This window comes from Malaclemys terrapin, chromosome 7 (assembly GCF_027887155.1).
Source record: "Malaclemys terrapin pileata isolate rMalTer1 chromosome 7, rMalTer1.hap1, whole genome shotgun sequence".
Taxonomy (NCBI): Eukaryota; Metazoa; Chordata; order Testudines; family Emydidae; genus Malaclemys; species Malaclemys terrapin.
The window spans coordinates 123,175,862-123,190,965 of record NC_071511.1 but is presented as its reverse complement, the minus strand read 5'-3'; the positions used below and the strand labels follow the sequence as shown (position 1 = coordinate 123,190,965).

General features: G+C 45.0%; 1 protein-coding gene across 3 annotated transcripts in view; it reads left to right on the top strand.

Annotated features, from left to right (window-relative positions):
* NEURL1 (neuralized E3 ubiquitin protein ligase 1) overlaps nt 1–15,104 on the top strand; it is a 316,430-nt gene that overhangs the window by 215,093 nt on the left and 86,233 nt on the right. For all 3 annotated transcript variants that reach the window (XM_054033381.1, XM_054033382.1, XM_054033383.1), the window contains exon 2: nt 14,080–14,321. In XM_054033381.1, the coding sequence (XP_053889356.1) occupies nt 14,080–14,321 (242 nt within the window). The remainder of the gene's footprint in view (nt 1–14,079; nt 14,322–15,104) is intronic.

Sequence of the window (15,104 nt, the reverse complement as noted above, 5' to 3'; positions counted from 1 at the left end):
ATTTTAAAGCTCCAGGAAGGCACAGAGAAAATCAGGGATACATTGAAAAGCAGCTGAACCTATGAAAAAATCACCCTGGCAACCTGCTTATTGGGAAGTCATTTTTGAATGGATATTATTTATTTGTATGATGATAGTATCTCAAGGTTCCAGTCATAATCAGCCCCCAAGGTGCTGAGCTCCATAGGCCACTTAGTGGGGAACAGTTCCTGCCTTGAAGAGCTTACCATCTAAACAGAGCACGCTACCAAAGGATGGTAGGGGAAGAAGCGGCAGAGCGAGGGGAAAAGACTTGCTCAAAGTCAGTGACCGAGATGGGAAGTCAAATGCAAGTCTTGTGCATCCGAGTTCTGAGCCCTGTCCACTGGCCCACACTGTATTCCGTAGCCCCAAACTTCTGGGTAAGGATGATTCCATGTTCAGAGGTTCCTGAATCTTTAAATACACGCACGACATATTGGGTGAGATGACACCTCCATTTCCATGGGGACCCTTTGCATTCCGAACAGCTGTTTGGTATAGCTGTGCTTTTGACTAGAAATGGACGTGAGCTGTGACATTGAAATGTGGAGTTGAACCGTTTCAGCGTTTTGAGTAGAGGTTCAGATCTAGCCCACAAATTTAAAACCCCAGCTAGCCTAATATTGAAGGTGATTTGGATCTGGTGTTCCAGTTTGAACCTATCTATGCTGGCCTTTGGCTATTTAGCATTAAGAACATAAGAATGGCCATAATGGGTCAGACCAAAAGTCCATCTAGCCCAGTATCCTGTCTCTGACAGTGGCCAATGCCACGTGTCCCAGAGGGAATGAACAAAACAGGTAATCATCAAGTGATCCATCCTCTTTTGCTCATTCCCAGCTTCTGACAAACAGAGGCTAGGGACACCATCCCTGCCCATCCTGGCTAATAGCCATTGATTGGCCTATCCTCCATGAATGTATCTAGTTCTTTTTTGAACCCTATTATGGTTTTGGCCTTCATAACATCCTCTGGTAAGGAGTTCCACAGGTTGACTGTGTTGTGTGGAAAAAATACTTCCTTTTGTTTGTTTTAAACCTGCTGCCTATTAATTTCATTTGGTGACCCCCTAGTTCTTGTGTTATGAGAAGGAGTAAATAACACTTCCTTATTTACTTTCTCCGCACCAGTCATGACTTTATAGACCTCTATCATATGCCTCCTTAATCGTCTTTTTTCCAAATTGAAAAGTTCCAGTCTTATTAATCTCTCTCATATGGCTGCCATTCCATACCACCTAATCATTTTTGTTGCTCTTTTCTGAACCTTTTCCAATTCCAATATATCTTTTATGAGATGGGGCAACCACATCTGCACGCAGTATTCAAGATGTGGGCATATCATGGATTTATATTGAGGCAATATGATATTTTCTGTCTTATTCTCTATCCCTTTCGTAATGATTCCCAACATTCTGTTTGCTTTTTTGACTGCCGCTGCACATTGAGTGGATGTTTTCAGAGAACCATCCACAATGACTCCAAGAACTTTTTCTTGAGTGGCAACAGCTAATTTAGACACCACCTTACACATACCAAACTATGTTCTTTTCCTTCTGGAAATGTGTAGTTTTTGTCTTGGTAATTATATGGTCAGTGGTAACCCCTGGTGACAATGACCTGTCAGTGTCAAAAGAGTAGTAAACCTTTAAGGGGGGTGGGCCGTCCTTAGGATTTATGGTGCCCTAGGCGGGATTATTAAACTGGTGCCCCTATGCCTGACTTGCTCTTAGCAACACAAACATAAGCTTACAGTATTGGAAAACTTGCCACATGCACTTTATTAAAAACAGTTTAACTTAATTAAGCACACTGGGATGCTGGTGGACTAGCACTAAAGAAGTAGTGCTATAGAAAAACTTCTGATTTATTGACAGAATGAAGCAAATAATATAATATAATATAATATAATATAATATAATATAATATAATATAATATAATATAATATAATATAGCCGTGAGTCTGTGACCTTGAGCTAATGTGAAGACACCTCATAAGGCGCTCCGCCCTGACTGAGACACGGTAGAGTTGGAAACCCAGGTCATTTTTACAGAGCCACTTTTTAGTTTTAAATGTATCGTGGGCATCAGTCTTAATGTTAGTTACAACTCTACATCAACCTTATACTGTAAATAGATCAATGGCATTATCCAGTTTAATAAGCTGGGTTTCCAAGCAGTGGGAAAATAGACCCTAGTTTTACTTCTAGGTAAAGCACAAAGTGACCAGAATGAAGTCAGTATAGAATCATCTCATCTAGATGAAGGTAGCACAGAAATGTTACCGAAGTCCTAGTGTGCCTTATTTTTCTTTGGAAAGACGTGAGCCGTAGCAGCACATTTTGAGCACTGCCAGAAATACAGGATAAATCACTGCCTCTAAAGTTCCATCAAAAACTGACATTTTCACAGCTCTCGCATGATCTGCTGCACAGATTCTTCACAAGGAAGTGTCCCTGGCCTTTTTAACTCATATTAACCATGTATTTACTTTATGAAAGTTGGACAAAACACTGTGAAAACGTAAGACATTGGCTGCCCAACCTCTGGGCTGGCAAAAGCTATACTGGCTCACTGGAAAAAAAAGCAAGAGAATCTTAGTACAACAGATGGTCACTCTAGACACTAGTAAGGAGATGAGCATATTACAGTTGTTGGAGGGCTCTATTCAGCAGTAACAGGGCTGTAGGAAAGCCAGTCAACATTTTTTGTTTCTCTGAAGACTGGCCCACTCCCTGCCCCAAACCAAACCTGTCACAAATAATTGTCAACAACTTAATGTTCTGTTTTGGGCTAAGATATTGATTTTTTTTAAAAATTGAAATTGGATTCAGGATTGTTAGCAAGCATTTTTGGCAAACAAAGTTGTTAAATGACAATCTAAATGGCAACACGGTACTGCTTTCATGATTGGCTCACCCCCAGCCTGCTGGTCCAACAGCTGCAATAGAGGAGGAGATCGGTGGAAAACCGCAGAACCCCAAAATCCACCTCTTGGGGTGCAGAGTGGCAACTGCAGCAAGCCCTCAGGTCCAATCACACGCCAATGGGCACCATCGCCAGCACCACGGACCATGGTGAAGTTAGCACAGCATCTGATCTCAGGGATGGGGCACCCATGGAGCCACAGCAGCACATCCAGCCTTGCGCAGTTCCCCCTGGATGAGATGGATCGCTGCCAGCCCGGGGGAGAGACGCGCTCCCCAGCTAGGGTGACCAGATGTCCTGATTTTATAGGGCCAGTCACGAAATTTGGGGCTTTGTCTTATAGAGGCACCAATTACCCCCCACCTAGGGTGACCAGACAGCAAGTGTGAAAAATCAGGACAGGGGGTGGAGGGTTAAGAGCCTGTATAAGAAAAAAAAAAAATTGGGACTGTCCCAATAAAAGTGGGACGTCTGGTCACCCTGTCCCAACCCCCATCCTGATTTTTCACACATCTGGTCACCCTTTCCCCCACCCAGCCAGCTGTGTGTGACATTCCAACCCTGGCTAGCTGCCTAGTTTCACTTTCATTCCTCAGCACGCAACGCCCCCCCCCCTTCCCCTAGCACCTCACCCAACCCAGCCCTGCCAGAGGGGAGGAGGGAGAGAGGGGTGCTCTGTGCGGGGGGAGGGGGAAAGTGGTGGTGTTCTGTGGGGGGGGGGAGAAGAATGGACGTTATGGAGGGGGGGCAACAAAGGACACTGCCAGAACCACCCAGTCTGCCTCACCTCAGGCCGGGGGAGAGTCACAGGTGAGGTCCTTTCCCCACCCCTTCCCAGAGACCCCAGCAGCCAATCCCCTCTCTAGCACCCAGCTGCTCTTACATGCTCCACTGCTTCCCCATCTGTCCGGCAGAGTGTGTGGTGCCCCAGGAAGAGCGGTGCCCTACGCGACTGCCTATTCTGCCTATGGCTAAGGACGGCCCTGGGTGCAGTTGTTCTTAAACACTTTCCTTGGTGTACTAGGCACAGGGAGACTTAGACTCACATTGGAGACACGCAGTTTCTTGTTCCATCAAGAAGAACAAACATGTTGGCAGTGGCAAAGTAGGAAAACCTAGTCGTCCTTTATAGTATTTTTACAGTTCCCCTACATCCCCTTACACTCTTCCCTGAGACAGTTTACACATGGGAAAATTGGTTTGAGATCTGTTTTGAGTTTCCCTTGCATGTGAGCTACTGTTCATGTTTAGTTATGTGTCTATCTTGGAGTTTGCCATGAATTCTTGAAGGCAAAGTCTGAAGCTCTAGACCAGGGGTGGCCAACCTGTGGCTCCGGAGCCACATGCGGCTCTTCAGAAGTTAATATGCCGCTCCTTGTACAGGCACCGACTTCGGGGCTGAAACTACAGGTGCCAACTTTCCAATGTGCCAGGGGGTGTTCACTGCTCAACACCCCACTCTGCCACAGGCCCTGCCCCCACTCCACGCCTTTGCACGCCCTTCCCTGAGCCTGCCATGCCCTCGGTCCTCCCTCTCCCTCCCAGAGCCTCCTGCATGCCACGAAACAGCTGATCAGGAGGTGAGGGGAGGGAGGGGAAGGTGCTGATTGGTGGGGCTGCTGGTGGGCGGGAGGTGCTGGGAGCGAGGGCGAGGGTAGCTGATGGGGGGGATGCTGATGTATTACTGTGGCTCTTTGGTAAATTCTGTCTCCTTCTCAGGCTCAGGTTGGCCACCCCTGTCCTAGAACAAGAAATGATCATAGTTTCTTCCCAGGCTCTTACTAAAAATCACATTGATCCTTTTGGTACCTTGGTGTACATACGTGGGTAACATCTCAAAGAGCAGAAATGCAGTTCATTGATCCCTTTGAGGCTTCATCTCACTAATCTTAATTCTCCACAGTTGAAATTATGTCTCCCTATTCTCCCACCCATCGGCTACTTCTTTCTGATTGCAGCATGCTTGCTCTTCCAGGGCAGGGATCTCTTGTTTCTGCAGCATAAACACACTCCCAGGGCAAGACATTCTCTCATGCAACCCTATACTCATGTTTTTTTAACACGTGTTCTCTTTCTTCCCTTCCTGTCTTTGTTGTATATGTCCCAGTGCAGCCTGCTGGATTACAAATCACACTTTAGCCTTCTTCAGATGAGAAGATAACAATCATACCTCTCTTTCTGCCTGGGTCTGTTCCTTCACACTGTAACTAGTCTGCAAGGAAAATTACCTACACCTTATGCCCAAATAAATCTGTTAGTCTTTAAGGTGCTACCGGACTCTTCATTGTTTCTGTGGATACAGACTAACATGGCTGCCTCTCTGACACTTGATACCTTCACCTTTGTTACTGGTACTCCTCAGCTCTCTTCCTCTGCAGCTGGACACGGAATTGTTTTCTCCAGTTCCTGCTTGCATGATAGTCGTCGTGATGGTCTTGCAATCACTTCTCTTCAGGTTTTACACCCAGGACCATTATCTCTAAGTGTCTCTTGATTCTAGCTCTCTGCAAAGCTCTTCTTGAACGCCTTGTAGGTGGGATGCTATCTGAAATAACCTTTTTTTGGTCTCTACACAGTATCATCACAAACCATGTCAGTCAAAACAATTTCAATAGGAAAAATGTTCTTAAAAAAACAAACCAACCCTTAAGCAACCTTTTTGATAAACAACCTCTTTTTTTCGTAGCCAAATTTTCACAGAGCGCGGGTGCTGCTGGAGAAGAATGCTAGCAGGCTTTGTAAGAGCATTTTATTAAGCTGAGAACAGCAAGAGCTCAGATGTATCTGAATTATAAATCATGGTAGGCCTGATTGTGCTCCTGAAGTCCATGATCGGAGGGTCATCTGTCACAAGTAGAAGGGGAAGTCAACCACTTCTGCAGCAGTGTCCCCCTCTACCAGTTCATCGGGAGTCCATGAAGGCCCCTCTGCAGGTCTGGGAATCCGTGGGGGTAGGGGTGGGGCGGTCAGCTCACTGTCTCCTTACTGGTGTTGCAGAGGTCATGGCAGAAACGTGGTACAGCGCTAGCGTGTTTTCACAGTGGGAGAGCCGCTGGATCCACTGGAGACATGTTGCCAAAGAGAGTGGGCGGGAGGAAGGGCAGACAGAGGTTCTGGGCCTACAATTGGACCAAACCCCCTTGTCTGCACCTGGAATTAATGCAGGTTCCAGGGAATCTGTGGGTTTGTGGCCTGTGACTCCATCCTCCAACACACGAGTGCGGAGAAATCTGCAAGAGGCCCACCTCCCAAAGGTTTCCTCTTACTTAGTCTCCTCCCTTGGATGTTCCTTCAAAACCAAGCAATCGGTTTCTGTGTTAACTTCTGAAATGACTCTGTGTAGCTTGAAAGCTTGTGTCTCTCACAAGTTGGTCCAATAAAAGATATGACCTCACTCACCATGTCTCTCTAATATCCTGGGACCAACATGGCTATAACAACACTGCATTCAGCAGCCTCTGTCAGCTGTGACGCAAAATTTTTTATCCATCACTGTGGGGCAGATGCTGTTCTCAGCAACCCTGTTGTAAATAGGGTTACCATACGTCTGGATTTTCCCGGACATGTCCGGCTTTTTGGGCCTCAAATCCCTGTTCGGGGGGAAATCCCAAAAAGCCGAACATGTCTGGGAAAATAGGGCCGGGCCGGCGCCGCTGGGTGCTGGGCCGGGCCGGGGCCGGGGGTGCTGGGCTGGGGGTGCTCAGCCGCAGGCTTGCCCGGGGGCGCTCGGCCAGGGCCAGGGGCCGGGGGTGCTCGGCCGGGGGCTGGCCCGGGGCCGGCACCCCAGGAGCCAAGCCAGGCTGGAGACGCTGTGGCCGGCCGCCGGAGGGAGCCGCTCGGTTGGGGGGGCCAGACTGGGCCGCGCCTTCTCCCCCCCCCGCCAGCTTACCTGCTGCCTGCTTCAGGCTTCCCGCAAATCAAATGTTCGCGGGAAGCAGGGGAGGGGGCGGAGTTGGGGCGGGGACTTTGGGGAAGGGGTGGAGTTGGGATGGTGCATGGGCGGGACTGGGGGGCGGGGCCGGGGCCCCGTGGAGTGTCCTCTTTTTGGACACTCAAAATATGGTAACCCTAGTTGTAAACCTGGAGGAAACCTGCTCAAGTCAATGACGTTTTGCTGTATTTGTAGCAATTTGGCAGATACAAATACCTGGGGTGGTGTCTTAGTACAGTTGTGAGTTTGTTCTTGTGTGACTCACAGGACCTGTTGTCTTGTGGCATTTGTGGAGGCCCTGGGGATACAGGCTGTTTTTATAATTATAACGTGTCATCATAATACCATCGTGTCACTTGGGAGTATTACTACCTTGCTGGTTTACAAGTCACACTGTGCAGTAAGAACCTTGCATTGTCCTTGAGCAAGCTCTCAAATTTCCACCTTCTCTCAAATCTACCTTTCTTTGCAACGTTTGTTTCTGAGCAACTGTTCCCGTCTTCCTTAGAGAACATATCACTCGTGGGAGCAGAGCTCGATGAGCCAGAGTCTGTGACTCCACTGATGTCAACAGAGCTACGCCTGTTTGGGTCAGCTGAGAATCTGACTTTACAAATTTAACTTAACTCCACATCACACACCATGGGGGGGGGCGGGGATCTAAAAATTACTGTATTCTACATCATGTGAGCAGTAACATTTGCAATCAGCATGCAGAATATCATAGTGATTTTTAATCTGGGACTATGGAGAAGTTCAGACTATAGATCAGGCCTCAGTGTTGTCAGGGCATTTAACAAAGAGTTTCTATGAAGCGTACCCGGCCAAATCCTGACATGCTAGTATAGCCCCCTTGATGGTGTGTGCTACGCGTCCTCCTCTGTGCCCGATCCATAGAGGGATGTGTCTGCTGAAGCCTCCAACTACAGAGGCCACCTCTGTTAGGTCAAGCTGTAGACACTCCTGGTTTTAGCTCTGAAGGTCTGTGGTCTTGGCCAAGACGGTGACAGTCACACTATCTCACTTTTGGAATGGAAGTTTCGCCCTGGGAAGAACTGAGTAAAGACCTTAGTATCTGGCCCATCACTAGCATTATTACTGCAAGGCACCAACCATATTAATATCTGGGCGCGCTTTGTTTTATTAAGGACCATTTCCTGAGGTCCTTACTCAGGCAAACTTCCATTCCATTGGAGTCTTCCCTGAGTAAGGACCCAAAGATTTTGTCCTTAAATAAGGTATGGGAGAAGGGAATCGCCTTCTCTATTTGTACTGATAACCTGTTGCACATGGATTCTACTACCAAGTCAATTTTCCCTATTCCTGAGGTTTGTGATCTTCTGGGTTGCGCTGAGTGTCTGTTTGAAATGCAAAGGTCACATTATGAGCCTTTCAGGCATTGTTCTAAGATGGCTTCATTCCTGTTTGCTCTCTGCAGTGCCAAATTGTCACTGTAAATAAACGTTCTTCTAATATTGTTCCTGCAGAATCGCACAGCTCCATAGGACTGCGTAATGCTCCTACAGCAGATGCATTGGACATATGCAGCATTGTTACTGGAGCCTGTTTAGAAAACTGTGAGCAGTTTTGGTCATTCCATTTCCATGTTTTAAAAGGGCATGATGTCCCGCAGAGAGCTACAGCCGTTCTTATAATCAAGGCAATAAGATTAAAGCTTTCGGCTTCTCCATGCAAGCCTAGTAAAATGTTTCCAAATCCTTTTTATGTCCTTGTGTTTGACTGTTAAACTTGTTGGCAGTTATGGCTGGATCATAACGAATCATGCTGGGCTGTAGGGCCAGAAAAGAATACTTGGTTCACCTGACCTGACCCCCTTTCATTTATCAGGATTACACACTGCTTCGTTCTCGCTATCTTATCCTCTCTTCTGTTTGAATCACCACAGTGAAAATGACTTCACTCCTGGAAATCTGTTCCACTGCTAAATTCCTCGCACTGTCTAGAATTATTTCTTAACAGCTAACCTAAACACTTCCTTCCTTAGCTTTCTGCCACAGCTCCTTTCCTACCATCTTCCAAGGTGGTGAATAATTCCCTTTCATCATTATATATTACTCTGGAAGGTATTTATAGTTCGTGATCATGTCAGCCCTCGCTCTTTTCTACGGAACACACAGCTCTCCCTATCACTCCTTCTTTGTCTTGTCCTTGACTTTCAGGAGACCGATCCTGATGTTCTACTTAGGTTCTTATACTCTGCCTTTTACCATGGTGTCTGAAGCCAATGAGACCTATGAGTGTAATCAACTACTAATGACTTTCTTCAGGGTCACATAGTGAAGTTAGGTGGGATCACTTCAGCCAGCCAGAAAAAGGCAGCTTGAATTTGAACACCTTATTTCCTGTTACTTTCTTCTCTTTCACACACATGTATCTTTTGGAAACCAACACACAGAGGTGTGTGAAAATTCCAGACAAAACTAGAAATGGTCAAAACCAGAAGTTTTCATATCTCGCTGTAAATTTTCAAAAATGATCCATTTTTGTGGAAAAAGCGATTGAAATTTTGTAGGGTTTTCCACCAAAACCAGGAACTTTGTGTAAAACTGGGGAAATTCTCACTCCTGAGCAAAAAAACGCAATTCGGTATTTCTTTAAGACAAACATCAGTTCACCTGGTAAACACATCTGATATTTGCCGTTTTTTAATTTGGAAATTTTACAGCAAATGAAACAGAAATTTGATATGTCTCAAAATGGAGTAGCAAAAATGTTCATGTGAACTTCTGTGGGGAAAAATTTCACTTTGATGCAGCTTTGTCAATGTAGCTTTCCCCAAGATGAGTCTAGCTTTTAGGAATCTGTCGTTTTACCAATAAAGTTAACTTAATTGACTTTAAATTAGCCAGAAACCAAGTAATTTACTATATTCGCTCAAAAGACCAAGGAACCCATGGCTCGTTGCACAAATGGTAAAAAGACTATACATATTCTAGAGGAGTCCTCCTAGAAGTTAGAGATGGAATTCCTCACCTGGAATACTGTGTTCAGTTCTAGTCACTCTGGCCCAGACCCTCAAAAATATTTAGGCACCTAACTCCCATCCATGGGATCTGGGCCTCTGTTGTTAAGGAGGATATAGCAGAAATAGAAAGACAACTAAGGGATGAACAATGAGAAAAAATAAAGGCCTGGAAAAACTTCCATCTGAAGGGAGATTGAAATGACTGGGGTTGTTTACTTTAGAAAGGAGGCCAATGAGCAGACACAATAAAGGTATTTAAAATACTGAATAGTATAGATAGGGTGTACTGATGTACCCGATTTACCTTATCTCCTAGAATCATAGAACTGGAAGGGACCTTGAGAGGTCATCTATTCCAGCTCCCTGCACTCAAGGCAGGACTAAGTATTATCTAGACCATCTCTGACAGGTGTTTGTCCAACCTGCTCTTAAAAACCCCTAATGATGGAGATTCCACAACCTCCCTAGGCAATTTATTCCAGTGCTTAACCACTCTGACAGTTAGGAAGTTTTTCCTAATGTCCAACCTAAACCTCCCTTGCTGCATTTAAGCCCATTGCTTCTTATCCTATCCTCAGAGGTTAACAAGAACAATTTCTCATCCTCCTCCTTGTAACAACCTTTTATGTACTTGAAAACTGTTCTCATGCCCCCTCTCAGTCTTCTCCAGACTCAACCAATCCAATTTTTTCAATCTTCCCTCATAGGTCATGTTTTCTAGACCTTTAATCATTTTTGTTGCTCTTCTCTGGACTTTCTCCAATTTGTCCACATCTTTCCTGAAATGTGGCACCCAGAACTGGACACAATACTTCAGTTGAGGCCTAATAAGTGCAAAGTAGAGCGGAAGAATTATTTCTCGTGTCTTGCTTACAATACTCTGGCTAATACATCCCAGAATGATGTGTGCTTTTTTTGCAACAGTGTTACATTGTTCACTCATATTTAGCTTGTGTTCCACTGTGATCCCAGATCCCTTTCCGCAGTACTCTTTCCTAGGAAATCATTTCCCATTTTGTATGTGTGTAGCTGATTGTTCCTTCCTAAGTGGAGTACTTTGCATTTGTCCTTATTGAATTTCATCCTATTTACTTCAGACCATTTCTCCAGTTTGTCCACATCATTTTGAATTTTAATCCTATTCTCCAAAGCACTTGCAACCCTCCCAGCTTGGTATCGTCTGCAAACTTTATAAGTGTACTCTCTATGCCATTATCTAAATCACTGATGAAGATATTGAACAGAACCGGACCCAGAACCGATCCCTGCGGGACTCCGCTCATTATGCCCTTTCAGCATGACAATACATAATACAAGAAGAAGGGGGAGTTCAATGAGATTGAAAGAAAGCAGATTTAAAACTGATAAAAGGAAATATTTTTTCACAGAATACACATTTAAGCCTTAGGAACTCATTGCCACAAGATATCTTTGAGGCCGAGAATGTAGTAGAATTCAAAAAAGGATTGGACATTTATACGGATAAACATAACCAGAGTTGTTGTTATTTTTTTAAAATCTAAGCGTTTTGGAAGGGGTGTAAATCCTCATGCTTCAGGGCCTTTAACTACATATGGGTTTAGGAAGAAACCTCCACAGCCTATTCCATATCTGCCTACTGCAGGGTTTTCTGCACCTTCCTCTGAATCACCTGGCACTGGACTACATGCACTCCATCAGTCATATTATATCTGACCAATATTCCTCTAGAAAATACAAATCTCTGTCTCTCTCTTGTTAGCTGCTCCACCTGTGCTTTCCCCATACTTTTCCAGCTGCCGTTTCCCACACACTCCACACGCAAGCTGTTGCTTCTGCAAGCCACCTGCTCCCAATCCACTGGGTCAAATAATCAAGTATTTTCTAGTGATATTCTTTATCTGATTTCTATGAACAGCCTTGCCCCACCCCCATGCCCACACGCCAGGCTGTGTATGAGGAAAAAAAGAGGTGGATGACTTACTCTCAATATAATGAGTGTTTTGTGTTGAAAGTGCTGTGTGTGTTGTACGTCCCCCAGTCCCTCTCCCTGCTAAAACAGGATTATTACCTACAGTTGTTTTCTTCTCCTGTATATGTCTGGTCTAGTTTTACAAGTCCTAGATGCAGGGCCAATCAGGGGGGGGGGGGGCAGGAGAGCCATTTCACCTGGGCTTCAAGCTCAAAGAGGGCCTCAAATTTAGACACTTGTTAATTTTTTGGCATTTGATAAGTTTTGCAACTTGTTTTTATGTGCAGCCCTATCAGACCAAAATGTGATACACACTCTCAGCTTAAAGCGGCAAATTTAAGCAAATAAGAGATGTGATTTGGTGCATCCGAAGAAGTGGGCTGTAGTCCACGAAAGCTTATGCTCTAATAAATTTGTTAGTCTCTAAGGTGCCACAAGTACTCCTGTTCTTCTTTTTGCGGATACAGACTAACACGGCTGTTACTCTGAAACAATTTTTTTTGTTAACTGATATAGATTTTGTCATATTCAAGAGTTAAAAATGTTCATATATATTAATAAAAATCTATCGGTTCTGATGGTACAAGATTAGGCCATGTGTTGGCATTTTTTATTTTTTATTATGGCTAGGGGCCTCAAAGGCTGGAAGTAGCCCGGGCCTCTCTGGATCTCTGAGAGGGTCTGCCTAGATGTTGGCATTTCTGCTACATCTATAGGTAGTAGTGAGAAAATGATGAAAGGGTGAATTAAGATAAATTTGGATCCGCATCTAGACTAGCAAAGGGGTGAGTTACAGTTCTGATTAGAATCAAAACTTTTCCAAAGTTTGGGGATTTGGTTCAGACCCAGTACAATAACAGACGTAAGAAACTAAGTCTGGATACAGATTTGAACTACCACAATGTCTGGAAAGAGCGGGGTCCAGTTCTGGTGATCTGTTACTGTCTAGATTAGAGATGATGCTGAAGTATAGTTTTGCCCACAGTAATTTTTATGACTCTTATGTACTCCTAAAAGACACCATTGTAGCCAATTAATCTACCCAAGGAGTTTTCATTTCATCATTTGATGCTTACTTCCATGTAGCCCATGCAATCTGAAGGTTACAGAATTTATTATTGGTATTTAGTTGTGTGTAATTTATGAAACAAACTGACACAGCAGGATGGCATTGTTAACACATGAGTTAACGTTGCTTTGGTTGTGTTTCTCGTGTACCGTCAAATAATCAATTTATTTCTATTGACTTTCTGTATCTTACTTCTATGGACCCTTCAACCAGTGTACATAAACACACTATTGTGCATGTGGAGAAGGAAGCCGATGACTTGTTCTTGATATAATGATTGTTTTGTGTTCAAACAGCTGCATGCTTTGTATGTTATGAAGAAACAAAGATGAATCAATTCATTCATGAACCAATAAAGCTACTGCAGTGACCAGGTCAATTAATTTATAAACTGTCTGTTTGGATCCTTGGCTAGATATGCACATAATCCCTGTCCTGCTTCATGCACCTCTTAGCTCCCCTGCTCCACCATAACCATTAGCTTCTCATTCCTGAATGACAGTGTAAAAATGGGATCTCACCTAAGGTTGCAGCTGGCGAAGCATTGGGGAGGAAGGATGTTGGTTGGTGCAGGAGACCAGTTGGGTTGGCAGTAGGAGGTTGCTGGAACATGGCATTGCAGAGTGTGAGTGGGGAGAGAAACAGCGGGCAAGTGCTGGAGGAGGCTGGATACAACAGCATCTTGGGAGCAAACGGAGGGGAGGGACTGGTGGGGCTGCAGTTGGAAGGTCGGGGTGGCGGGACAGGTCAGGTGTAGGTGCATCTTGGTGGTGGCTGGGCAGGAAAGCAGTCAGGAAGTGGGGACTGCCAGCCATCTCTGCATGGATTCACTTTAGTGGCTTGCAGTTGCACGTGCACATTTGCAGGTAAATTTTCGGAACTGAGTTTTGACCTCTGTTTCTGAAAACGTGTCCCTGAAACTTTCCATGCACTCCGATGCTGAGCTGCCTTCCCCGTGTCATGCTCTGCATCATCAGACTCTCTAGAGGGCAGCCATCTATATGGTTAGAGACTTCTATTATGTTCAAGGCACTGTAGAAAGACTTTTTAGTGATTTACAGTGTAGGCATTTAGACTAGCTCTTATCTCACACTGCAGTTCCCTCTAACGTCGCCTTGTGATTTGGCTCTGAGAGATTCCTATTATTACTCAGATCAGATTTAAAATGTCACTTTTTTAAAATGCTGTCTCAGACTCTATAGGTGGACCCTTTCCGGCTTCCTCTCACCGATGCCACCACAAGCAGAAGCATTGTCTGCCCATCACGCAGTGCGGAGCTTTGTCAATAAGCCCACTGCTTTTCCATCCCCACACCAAGGGGTCCCAGATCATCATGGACACGGCACAGAAGGCAGTGAAGCGGCAGGCCAGCTTCTGCAACGCCATCACCTTCAGCAACAGGCCTATCGTGATCTACGAGCAGGTCAGGTTAAAGGTGAGTAAATGACTCCTTCCTTATCGCCATTGTAACGGCCTCAAGTGCTAGCAGGAAAGACTAGGTGTAAAATATTAGTGAGTTATAGCAGAACCCTGTATATAACATAATTCCCAGAGAAGCATAGATGGGAGTCTTGGGTGAGGGAAGTATGGCTCATGGTAGTGGGTGTATATCAACACTGAGAGAGTTTGCCCATTGGGACATCTTAGTTTTAGTACCAGACCTCTTCATACAATGCACAGTCAACCTTTGGAACTCTTTGCCACAGGATGTTGTGAAGACTATAACAGGGTTCAAAAAAGAACTAGATAAGTTAATGGAGGATAGGCCCATCAATGGTTATTAGCCAGGATGGGCAGGGATGGTGTCCCTAGCCTCTGTTTGCCAGAAGCTGGGAATGGACGACAGGGGATGGTTCACTCGATGATTCCCTATTTTGTTCATTCCTTCTGGGGCACCTGGCATTGGTCCCTGTCGGAAGACAGGATACTGGACTAGATGGATCTTTGGTTTGACCCACTATGACCGTTCTTATGTTCCTATGTTTTCCATCCCTTTCCTGGAACACAGAGTCCTAGGCTCTTGGTCTGACCGACCTTGTGCCTATGCCATCCTCTTGCTTTATTCGTATTATTATCAATTATTTGTATTATCATTGTGTCTAGGAACCCTAGTCATAGACCAGGACTCTACTTTGCTAGGTGCTGTACAGATGCAGAACAAAAAGACAGTCCCTGCCCCAAAGAACGTACAATATGACCAGAGAAAGGTGTAGCTAGA